This window comes from Rutidosis leptorrhynchoides, chromosome 11 (assembly GCF_046630445.1).
Source record: "Rutidosis leptorrhynchoides isolate AG116_Rl617_1_P2 chromosome 11, CSIRO_AGI_Rlap_v1, whole genome shotgun sequence".
NCBI lineage: Eukaryota > Viridiplantae > Streptophyta > Magnoliopsida > Asterales > Asteraceae > Rutidosis > Rutidosis leptorrhynchoides.
In genome coordinates, this window is record NC_092343.1 from 398,913,075 (window position 1) to 398,926,854 (window position 13,780).

The 13,780-nt window shown below is 33.3% G+C and overlaps 2 protein-coding genes across 2 annotated transcripts in view; both read left to right on the top strand.

Moving 5' to 3' along the window:
- The first annotated feature begins 541 nt into the window (after positions 1-541).
- On the top strand, positions 542-5,120 carry LOC139876104 (uncharacterized). Its single transcript, XM_071863404.1, has 2 exons — positions 542-718; positions 4,500-5,120. The coding sequence occupies exons 1-2, from the start codon at positions 542-544 to the stop codon at positions 5,118-5,120; spliced, it is 798 nt and encodes a 265-aa protein (XP_071719505.1).
- A 911-nt stretch (positions 5,121-6,031) lies between these two features.
- LOC139876105 (uncharacterized) overlaps positions 6,032-13,780 on the top strand; it is a 44,773-nt gene continuing 37,024 nt past the window's right edge. Inside the window, exon 1 of the mRNA XM_071863405.1 lies at positions 6,032-6,340. Within this exon, the coding sequence (XP_071719506.1) occupies positions 6,032-6,340 (309 nt within the window). The remainder of the gene's footprint in view (positions 6,341-13,780) is intronic.

The following is a 13,780-nucleotide window of genomic DNA, read 5'->3' on the forward strand; positions in this document are numbered from 1 at the left end:
TTAATCTTCCTAGTTTGAACAAAAGGTCAGACTCTTTTGCTTTTGTTCTAAACAACAAGGTTAATGATAATGAGTCAGGGAAATGCTTAGGTTATGATTGAAATGCCTCCTGTGAAAAGATTAAGGCTCTGTGTGGCTCTAGTATTGCTGAAATAAGCCCCGTTGTTCAGCTTAAATTGGTTGGCACTAGTAAACTCTCGGGCAGTGTTAAATATAATTGGGTCGATCAAGTTCAAATTCTTCAGGATACCTTTGATACCGAGAGTGAAATCAATCATGTTACCGGAAAAGAAAGTACTTATAAGAAGAGTGAAATAGATGGCAAGCAATTTGGTGCAAAGAAACTGACTTTTAAGGAGGAAGTGCAAAATTTTTCTCACATGATGCAAAACATGAAGGATGATGACACTATTGTTTCGCCAACAAAAGTATGAGGCTATCGTCATGGAACACCCGGGGCCTCGGTACCAAGTCAAGAGGTCGTATGGCGGGTCGTCTAGTCAATCACTTTCAAGTGCAATTTTTAGCCTTACAAGAAACCATGGTACAAGGGGTTGGTCAACCCATTCTCAATGAGGTATGGAAACATTTCGCTTTTGATTCGGTTCAAGTACATGCTTCGGGGAGGTCGGGGGGCAAGGTTTCTATGTGGAAGACCGACTTTTTCATTTTTGATAACGAGTTGGCAAAAGAAGTATTGGATTGCTACTTTATTGAGGTATCTTCCTACGAATAAACATATACTTATTCTTAATGTTTATGCTCCTCAACATGAAGCTAAAAAAAGAATTGTTTGGTCCCAACTTACAAAAATTGCTCTTAATTGGCCGGGCCCGTTATATTTTTTGGGTGATTTTAATTCGGTTTGCTCCTCGGATGAAAGATTAAGAGAAAATATTGATGTAAATAGCATAGTGATGTTTAACAACTTTATTCTTAAAGCCAATTTATTAGACCAACCGCTAGTTAATGACGAGTTTACTTGGGATGGGCCTCTTGGAAAGTGTTCAATGTAGTGACCCGAACTTTTCCATGTTTATATATATATTAAATGAAATTGTTATTTACATGATTAAGTGTTTCCAACATGTTAAGCAATCAAACTTATTAAGACTTGATTAATTGAAATAGGTTTCATATAGACAATTGACCACCCAAGTTGACCGGTGATTCACGAACGTTAAAACTTGTAAAAACTATACGATGACATATATATGGTTATATATATAGATAACATGATTTTATTATAAGTATGTATCTCATTAGGTATTTTAACAATGAGTTATATACATAAAAATGAGACTATTAATTTAAGAAACTCGAAAACGATATATATAACGATTATCGTTATAACAACGTCTTACTAGGTACATATGAATCATATTAAGATATTGATACACTTTTTTAATTATGTTAAATGATAAGTAAATATATTATTAAGTGTATTAACAATGAAATACATATGTAAAAATAAGACTACTAACTTAATGATTTCGAAACGAGACATATATGTAACGATTATCGTTGTAACGACATTTAACTGTATATATATCATACTAAGATATATTATATATCATAATATCATGATAATATAACAATTTAACATCACATTTGTTATAATAAATAATGGGTTAACAACATTCAACAAGATCGTTAACCTAAAGGTTTCAAAACAACATTTACATGTAACGACTAACGATGACTTAACGACTCAGTTAAAATGTATATACCTGTAGTGTTTTAATATGTATTCATACACTTTTGAAAGACTTCAAGACACTTAGCAAAATACTTCTACTTAACAAAAATGCTTACAATTACATCCTCGTTCAGTTTCATCAACAATTCTACTCGTATGCACCCGTATTCGTACTCGTACAATACACATCTTTTAGATGTATGTACTATTGGTATATACACTCCAATGATCAGCTCTTAGCAGCCCATGTGAGTCACTTAAAACATGTGGGAACCATCATTTGGCAACTAGCATAAAATATCTCATAAAATTACAAAGATATGAGTAATCATTCATGACTTATTTACATGAAAACAAAATTACATATCCTTTATATCTAATCCATACACCAACGACCAAAAACACCTACAAACACATTCATTCTTCAATTTTCTTCATCTAATTGATCTCTCTCAAATTCTATCTTCAAGTTCTAAGTGTTCTTCGTAAATTTCAAAAGTTCTAGTTTCATAAAATCAAGAATACTTCTAAGATTGCAAGTTTACTTCCAAGTTTTCTAAATCCATTCCAAGTAATCATCCAAGATCAAGAAACCTTTGTTACTTACAGTAGGTTATCTTTCTAATACAAGGTAATAATCATATTCAAACTTTAATTCAATTTCTATAACTATAACAATCTTATTTCGAGTGGAAATCTTACTTGAAATTGTTTTCGTGTCATGATTCAGCTTCAAGAACTTTCAAGCCATCCAAGGATCCTTTGAAGCTAGATCTATTTTTCTCATTTCCAGTAGGTTTATCCAAGGAACTTGAGGTAGTAATGATGTTCATAACATCATTCTATTCATACATATAAAGCTATCTTATTCGAAGGTTTAAACTTGTAATCACTAGAACATAGTTTAGTTAATTCAAAACTTGTTCACAAATAAAAGTTAATCCTTCTAACTTGACTTTTAAAATCAACTAAACACATGTTCTATATCTATATGATATGCTAACTTAATGATTTAAAACCTGGAAACACGAAAAACACCGTAAAACCGGATTTACGCCTTCGTAGTAACACCGCGGGCTGTTTTGGGTTAGTTAATTAAAAACTATGACAAACTTTGATTTAAAAGTTGTTATTCTGGGAAAATGATTTTTATTATGAACATGAAACTATATCCAAAAATTATGGTTAAACTCAAAGTGGAAGTATGTTTTCTAAAATGGTCATCTAGACGTCGTTCTTTCGACTGAAATGACTACCTTTACAAAAATGACTTGTAACTTATTTTTCCGACTATAAACCTATACTTTTTCTGTTTAGATTCATAAAATAGAGTTCAATATGAAACCATAGCAATTTGATTCACTCAAAACGGATTTAAAATGAAGAAGTTATGGGTAAAACAAGATTGGATAATTTTTCTCATTTTAGCTACGTGAAAATTGGTAACAAATCTATTCCAACCATAACTTAATCAACTTGTATTGTATATTATGTAATCTTGAGATACCATTGACACATATACAATGTTTCGACCTATCATGTCGACACATCTATATATATTTCGGAACAACCATAGACACTCTATATGTGAATGTTGGAGTTAGCTATACAGGGTTGAGGTTGATTCCAAAATATATATAGTTTGAGTTGTGATCAATACTGAGATACGTATACACTGGGTCGTGGATTGATTCAAGATAATATTTATCGATTTATTTCTGTACATCTAACTGTGGACAACTAGTTGTAGGTTACTAACGAGGACAGCTGACTTAATAAACTTAAAACATCAAAATATATTAAAAGTGTTGTAAATATATTTTGAACATACTTTGATATATATGTATATATTGTTATAGGTTCGTGAATCAACCAGTGGCCAAGTCTTACTTCCCGACGAAGTAAAAATCTGTGAAAGTGAGTTATAGTCCCACTTTTAAAATCTAATATTTTTGGGATGAGAATACATGCAGGTTTTATAAATGATTTACAAAACAGACACAAGTACGTGAAACTACATTCTATGGTTGAATTATCGAAATCGAATATGCCCCTTTTTATTAAGTCTGGTAATCTAAGAATTAGGAAACAGACACCCTAATTGACGCGAATCCTAAAGATAGATCTATTGGGCCTAACAAACCCCATCCAAAGTACCTGATGCTTTAGTACTTCGAAATTTATATCATATCCGAAGGGTGTCCCGGAATGATGGGGATATTCTTATATATGCATCTTGTTAATGTCGGTTACCAGGTGTTCACCATATGAATGATTTTTATCTCTATGTATGGGATGTGTATTGAAATATGAAATCTTGTGGTCTATTGTTACGATTTGATATATATAGGTTAAACCTATAACTCACCAACATTTTTGTTGACGTTTAAAGCATGTTTATTCTCAGGTGAATACTAAGAGCTTCCGCTGTTGCATACTAAAATAAGGACAAGATTTGGAGTCCATGTTTGTATGATATTGTGTAAAAACTGCATTCAAGAAACTGATTTCGATGTAACATATTTGTATTGTAAACCATTATGTAATGGTCGTGTGTAAACAGGATATTTTAGATTATCATTATTTGATAATCTACATAAAGCTTTTTAAACCTTTATTTATGAAATAAAGGTTATGGTTTGTTTTAAAAATGAATGCAGTCTTTGAAAAACGTCTCATATAGAGGTCAAAACCTCGCAACGAAATCAATTAATATGGAACGTTTTTAATCAATAAGAACGGGACATTTCATTCAAGGATTGATAGAGTTTTCATCAATGTTAAATGGGCTTATTTGTAGCCCGATGCTTGTCTCCAAATGGGTGATTCAGATAGATCCGATCATAAACCTATTATTTGGGGAAAGAAGTTGGTTTGTTGGGGTCCTAAACCTTTTAGGTTTAATAATCAGTGGCTTTCAAAAAAAGGGTTTGTTAAGATGTGCAGTGATAAATGGGATTCTTATTTGACTGAAGGGTGGGCTGCATTCATCTTAAACAAAAACCTACGACTGCTAAAAGCTGACTTAAAATTGTGGAACGTATCCTTCTCTGATCAAGTCGATTCTGATTTAAAGAATGTTGTTTTTGAAATCAAACAATTGAAGTTATGTCACAGGCATCATGACCTCACTGATGTCGAATTGAATACGCTTGTTAATCTTAAAAAACAGAAAAAGATTCTGTCAATTCGAGTTGAAGCAAAGTACAGATTACACTCCCGGTTTCATTGGCTTAAACTTGGAGACAAAAATACAAGATTTTTTCATCTTGTTTCAAGAATCAAACAGCAATCTTCTTATATCGCGGGTATGCAAATCAATAATTTATGGGAAGATGATCCGTCTGCTATTAAAGAATACACTGTCCAGTTTTTTGAGAACCTTTTTCTGTTGATGGTAACGCGCCTGCTGCTCCTATGATTGATTGGGAGTCCTTAGGTTTCACTCATCTTTCTGAGGTTAATCGTTTGACTATTGAAGCCGAGTTTACTCCCAATGAAGTTCTTAATGTGATCAGTGGGTTTGATGGCAATAAAACCCCGGGCCCGGATGGTTATACTCTTCAATTTTTCAAAAAGTCGTGGGTCTTTTTGGAATATAGTATCAAAGATTTTTTCAATCAATTTCATGAGAATTCTTTTTTTCTAAAAGGATTCAATTCTTCATTCATTGTGTTGATTCCCAAGTCCAACTCGACAAAGATCATTGGTCAATTGAGACCAATTAGTTTGATAAACGCTCCCTATAAAATATTAGCTAAAACAATGGCTAATAGGCTTAAAAGTGTTATTCCATCTTTGATAAGTGAAAATCAAAATGGGTTTGTTCCTTCTAGACTTTTGATGGATGGGGTTATAGTGGTTAATGAAGTGGTCCATGTTGCTAAAAATAAAATAAAACCGCTTCTCCTGCTTAAAATCGATTTCTCCAAAGCCTATGATTATGTTTCTCACGATTTCTTAATCTTAATTCTTCATAAGATGGGTTTTGGGCCAAAGTTTATTGGTTGGATAAAAGCGTGCATTTCTAACATCAATTTCTCGGTTCTTGTGAATGGGTCTCCTTCTCGTGAAGGCGTTATGAAAAGAGGGCTTAGAAAAGGTGACCCATTATCTCCTTTTTTGTTTATTATTGTGGCGGAGATATTAAGCAAATTACTTTCACGGGACTTAGCCAATGGTTTGTTAAAGGGGTGACAATTTGGGAAAGGGTCAAAGATCAATCATTCTCAATTCGCTGATGACACTATCATTTTCGCGCATCCCTCTTGTCAAGAACTTAATCGGATAAAATATATTATGCAAGTTTTCTTTGAGTTATCCGGGTTAAAGATGAATGCTATCAAAACAACGTTGTATGGGATTCATGTTTCTAGAGAAGATATGCTAGCTTTTTCGGCTATTTTCAAGTGCAAAGTGGGAGTTTTTCCTCTCGAATACTTAGGTATCCCAATTGGTCTCAATCGTGATCGAATTTCTATGTGGAAGCCTATTATTCAAAAGTTTAAGTCAAAACTTGCGGGTTGGAAAGGTAGATGTCTCTCGTTTGGTGGAAGACTTGTTATGGTGAATGCAGTCATCTCTAATCTACCTATTCATTATATGTCAATTTACAAAGTGCCGATTTCGGTTATCAAAACTGTAACATCCCGCCTTTTTCCGTTTATTTATTTAAAGTCTGTTATATGATTATAACATCTTTCGTTAATACGCGTTTTTTTAAAAATAATTCGTTTAGGTAATTCACGCACCCGATTCAAACTTGAGGGACCAATGTTGTCATTTGGCCAAACTTTTGACTAGGTCAAAGTGGTCAACACTTCACCTCCTCCACTCATTATCCATTTTTCTTTTTCCATTTTTCTTAACACTTTCATCTTTTTCTCTCAATATCCAATACAAAGAATCATCATCTACTTTGAATCTAGCAAGTGTTTTGCAAAACAAATTACATATTTGGAATCCTTGCAACTTCCTCTTCGATTCCATACCGATTTCATCAAGTTTGGGTAACTTTCTAAAATCACTAGATTTCTTGTTCTTGATGTTTTTAACTTATAAAAGTGTTAATTAGTGTCTATGGCTCAAGTCTAACATAAATATATGATTTATATGCTTGTTCTTGTTATTTTGATGCAACTAGTTTAAACTTGAAATGGGTGTGTTTCATCTTGAGATTTGGTTGCTTAAATGTTGTTAGATGTTAAAAGTGCATGTATTAAATGTGTTCCTAGCATCACTAGCTTCAATTTGGTGTGTAGTGTAGTGACCCGAACTTTTCCATGTTTATATATATTAATTGAGATTGATATTTACATGATTAAATGTTTTCAACATGTTAAGCAATCAAACTTGTTAAGACTTGATTAATTGAAATATGTTTCATATAGACAATTGACCACCCAAGTTGACCGGTGATTCACGAACGTTAAAACTTGTAAAAACTATACGATGACATATATATGGTTATATATATAGTTAACATGATTTTATTATAAGTATGTATCTCATTAGGTATTTTAACAATGAGTTGTATACATAAAAATGAGACTATTAATTTAAGAAACTCGAAAACGATATATATAACGATTATCGTTATAACAACGTCTTACTAGGTACATATGAATCATATTAAGATATTGATACACTTGGTTAATTATGTTAAATGATAAGTAAATATATTATTAAGTGTATTAACAATGAAATACATATGTAAAAATAAGACTACTAACTTATTGATTTCGAAAAAAGACATATATGTAACGATTATCATTGTAACGACATTTAACTGTATATATATCATACTAAGATATATTATATATCATAATATCATGATAATATAACAATTTAACATCTCATTTGTTATAATAAACAATGGGTTAACAACATTCAACAAGATCGTTAACCTAAAGGTTTCAAAACAACATTTACATGTAACGACTAACGATGACTTAACGACTCAGTTAAAATGTATATACATGTAGTGTTTTAATATGTATTCATACACTTTTGAAAGACTTCAAGACACTTATCAAAATACTTCTACTTAACAAAAATGCTTACAATTACATCCTCGTTCAGTTTCATCAACAATTCTACTCGTATGCACCCGTATTCGTACTCGTACAATACAAAGCTTTTAGATGTATGTACTATTGGTATATACACTCCAATGATCAGCTCTTAGCAGCCCATGTGAGTCACCTAACACATGTGGGAACCATCATTTGGCAACTAGCAAGAAATATCTCATAAAATTACAAAAATATGAGTAATCATTCATGACTTATTTACATGAAAATAAAATTACATATCCTTTATATCTAATCCATACACCAATGACCAAAAACACCTACAAACACTTTCATTCTTCAATTTTCTTCATCTAATTTATCTCTCTCAAGTTCTATCTTCAAGTTCTAAGTGTTCTTCATAAATTCTACAAGTTCTAGTTACATAAAATCAAGAATACTTTCAAGTTTGCTAGCTCACTTCTAATCTTATAAGGTGATCATCCAACCTCAAGAAATCTTTGTTTCTTACAGTAGGTTATCATTCTAATACAAGGTAATAATCATATTCAAACTTTGATTCAATTTCTATAACTATAACAATCTTATTTCAAGTGATGATCTTACTTGAACTTGTTTTCGTGTCATGATTCTGCTTCAAGAACTTCGAGCCATCCAAGGATCCGTTGAAGCTAGATCCATTTTTATCTTTTCCAGTAGGTTTATCCAAGGAACTTAAGGTAGTAATGATATTCATAACATCATTCGATTCATACATATAAAGCTATCTTATTCGAAGGTTTAAACTTGTAATCACTAGAACATAGTTTAGTTAATTCTAAACTTGTTCACAAACAAAAGTTAATCCTTCTAACTTGACTTTTAAAATCAACTAAACACATGTTCTATATCTATATGATATGCTAACTTAATGATTTAAAACCCGGAGACACGAAACACACCGTAAAACCGGATTTACGCCGTCGTAGTAACACCGCGGGCTGTTTTGGGTTAGTTAATTAAAAACTATGATAAACTTTGATTTAAAAGTTGTTATTCTGGGAAAATGTTTTTTATTATGAACATGAAACTATATCCAAAAATTATGGTTAAACTCAAAGTGGAAGTATATTTTCTAAAATGGTCATCTAGACGTCGTTCTTTCGACTGAAATGACTACCTTTACAAAAATGACTTGTAACTTATTTTTCTGACTATAAATCTATACTTTTATATTTAGATTCATAAAATAGAGTTCAATATGAAACCATAGCAATTTGATTCACTCAAAATGGATTTAAAATGAAGAAGTTATGGGTAAAACAAGATTGGATAATTTTTCTCATTTTAGCTACGTGAAAATTGGTAACAAATCTATTCCAACCATAACTTAATCAACTTGTATTGTATATTATGTAATCTTGAGATACCATAGACACGTATACAATGTTTCGACCTATCATGTCGACACATCTATATATATTTCGGAACAACCATAGACACTCTATATGTGAATGTTGGAGTTAGCTATACAGGGTTGAGGTTGATTCCAAAATATATATAGTTTGAGTTGTGATCAATACTGAGATACGTATACACTGGGTCGTGGATTGATTCAAGATAATATTTATTGATTTAGTACTGTACATCTAACTGTGGACAACTAGTTGTAGGTTACTAACGAGGACAGCTGACTTAATAAACTTAAAACATCAAAATATATTAAAAGTATTGTAAATATATTTTGAACATACTTTGATATATATGTATATATTGTTATAGGTTCGTGAATCAACCAGTGGCCAAGTCTTACTTCCCGACGAAGTAAAAATCTGTGAAAGTGAGTTATAGTCCCACTTTTAAAATCTAATATTTTTGGGATGAGAATACATGCAGGTTTTATAAATTATTTACAAAATAGACACAAGTACGTGAAACTACATTCTCTGGTTGAATTATCGAAATCGAATATGCCCCTTTTTATTAAGTCTGGTAATCTAAGAATTAGGGAACAGACACCCTAATTGACACGAATCCTAAAGATAGATCTATTGGGCCTAACAAACCCCATCCAAAGTACCGGATGCTTTAGTACTTCGAAATTTATATCATATCCGAAGGGTGTCCCGGAATGATGGGGATATTCTTATATATGCATCTTGTTAATGTCGGTTACCAGGTGTTCACCATATGAATGATTTTTATCTCTATGTATGGGAAGTGTATTGAAATATGAAATCTTGTGGTCTATTATTATGATTTGATATATATAGGTTAAACCTATAACTCACCAACATTTTTGTTGACGTTTTAAGCATGTTTATTCTCAGGTGATTATTAAGAGCTTCCGCTGTCGCATACTTAAATAAGGATGAGATTTGGAGTCCATGCTTGTATGATATTGTGTAAAAACTGCATTCAAGAAACTTATTTTGTTGTAACATATTTGTATTGTAAACCATTATGTAATGGTCGTGTGTAAACAGGATATTTTAGATTATCATTATTTGATAATCTACGTAAAGCTTTTTAAACTTTTATTGATGAAATAAAGGTTATGGTTTGTTTTAAAATGAATGCAGTCTTTGAAAAACGTCTCATATAGAGGTCAAAACCTTGCAACGAAATCAATTAATATGGAACGCTTTTAATCAATAAGAACGGGACATTTCAGTTGGTATCCGAGCGTTGGTCTTAGAGAACCAGAATTTTATATTAGTGTATCTTATCGAGTTTGTTAGGATGCATTAGTGAGTCTGGACTTCGACCGTGTTTACTTGAAAAATGATTGCTTAACAAATTTTGTTGGAAACTATATATTTTAACATGTGAATATTATGTGATATATTAATCTCTTAACGCATTTGATATTATGTGATAGATGTCTACCTCTAGAACAAGTCCCATTGACTCACCTAATAATAATGAAGAGTCAAATGTAAATTGGAATGATTCGTGGACTGATTCACAAGTTCCCGAAGAGGAATCGGAAGAAGAGTCGGAACCGGAAGAAGAATCGGAACCGGAAGAAGAATCGTAACCGGATGAAGAAATAGAACCGGTGGGGAAAATAATAAAACGGTTAAGTAAAAGAAAATCCTCAACCAACCGACCAAGGTTAATTATGGTCAATTGTGTTTCCGCCAAGGAAGCAAAATATTGGGAGGATTACCAATTCTCCGATGAATCGAATTCCGACGAGAATTCCGATGATGTTATAGAAATTACCCCAACTGAATTTAAAAAGGCAAAAGAAAATAATAAGGAAAAGGGCATAGAAATAGAGAAATCTAATTCCAACCCCGATGAACTTTATATGTATCGTCAACCCCCGAAGTCCTTAAGTTGTAACAATGACCCGGGAACCTCTAAACCACCAGGTTTTTCTAAACCAATGTGGAAAACGACGGCTCGTATTAGGGGAACATCATATATCCCTAGAAACTTGGCAAAACGAACCAAAACCGAAGAAGAAGAAACAAGCGAGTCGGAATAAGATAGTTGTATTCGTCTGGTGTAATATATGTAATATAGTGTGCTTATGCTTTATGATATATGTAAAAATTGCTTGTATTAATAAGTATTTTTTTATGAATCTAACTCTTGTCGATTTTACAATATAAAAACACAAAATGGATAGACAACCCAATATTTTAAGAGACCTACCCGGAGACATGATTGATGAAATCTTGTCTAGAGTCGGTCAGAATTCTTCGGTACAACTATTTAAGGCGAGATCAGTTTGTAAGACATTCGAAGAACATTCCAAGAATGCCTTGGTTTATAAAAGGCTTTCGTTCGAAAGATGGGGGATATCACATTGGGAAATCCATAAGTTACGATGTGTTTACTTTGACGCATATATTGCGGGGAACCCAAATGCTATTTTACGCAATGGGTTAAGAAATTATTTTGACTCAATATATTCGAATATTGGACTTCGTGATTTAGAAAAAGCGGCTAACATGCAACATAAAGAAGCATGTTATGCTTACGGATTAGTAATGTTCGCTTCTCACCAAAGTGGGAATAAGAACATCGGGCTACAACTATTAAACAAAACGTTCCCACAAGTGACGGAGTCGGTAATTGGGGTAAGAAATGAGGTTTTTAGATTGTTACGGGACTGTTGGACATTACGTAACCCTCGTCCCTTTGACGACGTTACAACACGATGTCTTATCAACAGCCATAACGGTTATGTTCCACAAGACCAAGGATGGGAAGGAATCCTAGTAAAACCAGAATGCATGACTTGTTTCTGGACGTATGAATTACGTGTCTTTATTGCCTTTGCTGAACGACTTGTGTACTAGCTAGAATTATCTTCACAACCATCTTGTATCAAATTTTTTGTGTGCTATATTTCATGCTACATGTAAAATAAGCGGTATTGTAAGTTTGTAAAATATTGAGTAAAAGTTTGAACGCGAAATATTATTATAATCAGTTTTTCATATAGAATTGTAGTAGTTGAATTGTATATTAGCTACTAAGTATGAACTTAACAGGTAGGTACTACCCGAATTTAAACTTATAAAACGCTAATATGAAGAAAAAGCTTTTATAAATGAGTTCATATTATGCTACGAAATACTATTAACTACTCTTAATATTCTGTATGATTAACTTGTTCCATTTGACTATTTTGAAGGAAATGGCACCGACTACTCTACACACCGTGAATATGAATGAAGAGGAATTCCGTACTTTTCTAGCTTCAAACATAGCTGCAGTACAGGCTGCGCTACATACCAACAATAACCTTGGATCTAGCAGTACAGGAAATCGTGTAGGATGCACCTACAAAGAATTCACTGCCTGCAAACCTTTGGAATTTGATGGAACCGAAGGACCGATCGGATTGAAACGGTGGACCGAGAAGGTCGAATCGGTGTTTGCCATAAGTAAGTGTACTGAAGAGTACAAAGTGAAGTACGCTACGCATAACTTCACAGGTTCTGCGTTAACATGGTGGAATACCTATCTAGAGCAAGTGGGATAAGACGATGCGTACACACTACCGTGGTCAGCATTCAAGCACTTGATGAACGAGAAATACCGTCCCAGAACCGAGGTCAATAATCTCAAGACAGAACTTAGAGGGTTACGAACCCAATAATTTGATATTACCACGTACGAAAGACGATTCACAGAATTGTGCCTATTGTGTCCGGAGCATTCGAAGATGAGGAAGAGAAGATCGACGAGTTTGTGAAAGGATTACCGGAAAGAATCCAAGAAGATATAAGTTCACACGAGCCAGCCTCCATACAACAGGCATGTAGAATGGCTCACAAACTAGTGAACCAGATTGAAGAAAGAATTAAAGAACAGACTGCTGAAGAGGCCAATGTGAAGCAAGTCAAAAGAAAGTGGGAGGAAAACGGTGATAAGAATCACCAATACAACAACAAAAGCAATTACAACAATAATCGCAACAATTATCCCAACAATCGCAACATCAATCGCAACTACAACAAATGGCCCAACAACAACAACAACAACAACAACAGCAAATACAACAATCATCCCAACAACATTAATAACCGCAACAACAACAACAATCAGAAGCAGCTATGCCAAAGGTGTGAAAAGTATCACTCGGGGTTCTGCACCAAATTTTGCAACAAGTGTAAAAGAAATGGTCATAGTGCGGTGAAGTGTGAGGTCTACGGACCAGGGGTTAATAGAACGAAAGGAACAAATGGTGTCGGAACGAGTAATGGCGGAGCAAGTAGTGTCGGAGCAAGTTATGCCAATGTAGTTTGTTATAAATGTGGAAAACCGGGCCACATTATTAGAAATTGCCCGAACCAGGAGAACACGAATGGACAAGGCCGCGGAAGAGTTTTCAATATTAATGCGGCAGAGGCACAGGAAGACCCGGAGCTTGTTACGGGTATGTTTCTTATTGACAATAAATCTGCTTACGTTTTATTTGATTCGGGTGCGGATAGAAGCTATATGAGTAGAGATTTTTGTGCTAAATTAAGTTGTCCATTGACGCCTTTGGATAGTAAATTTTTACTCGAATTAGCAAATGGTAAATTAATTTCAGCAGATAATA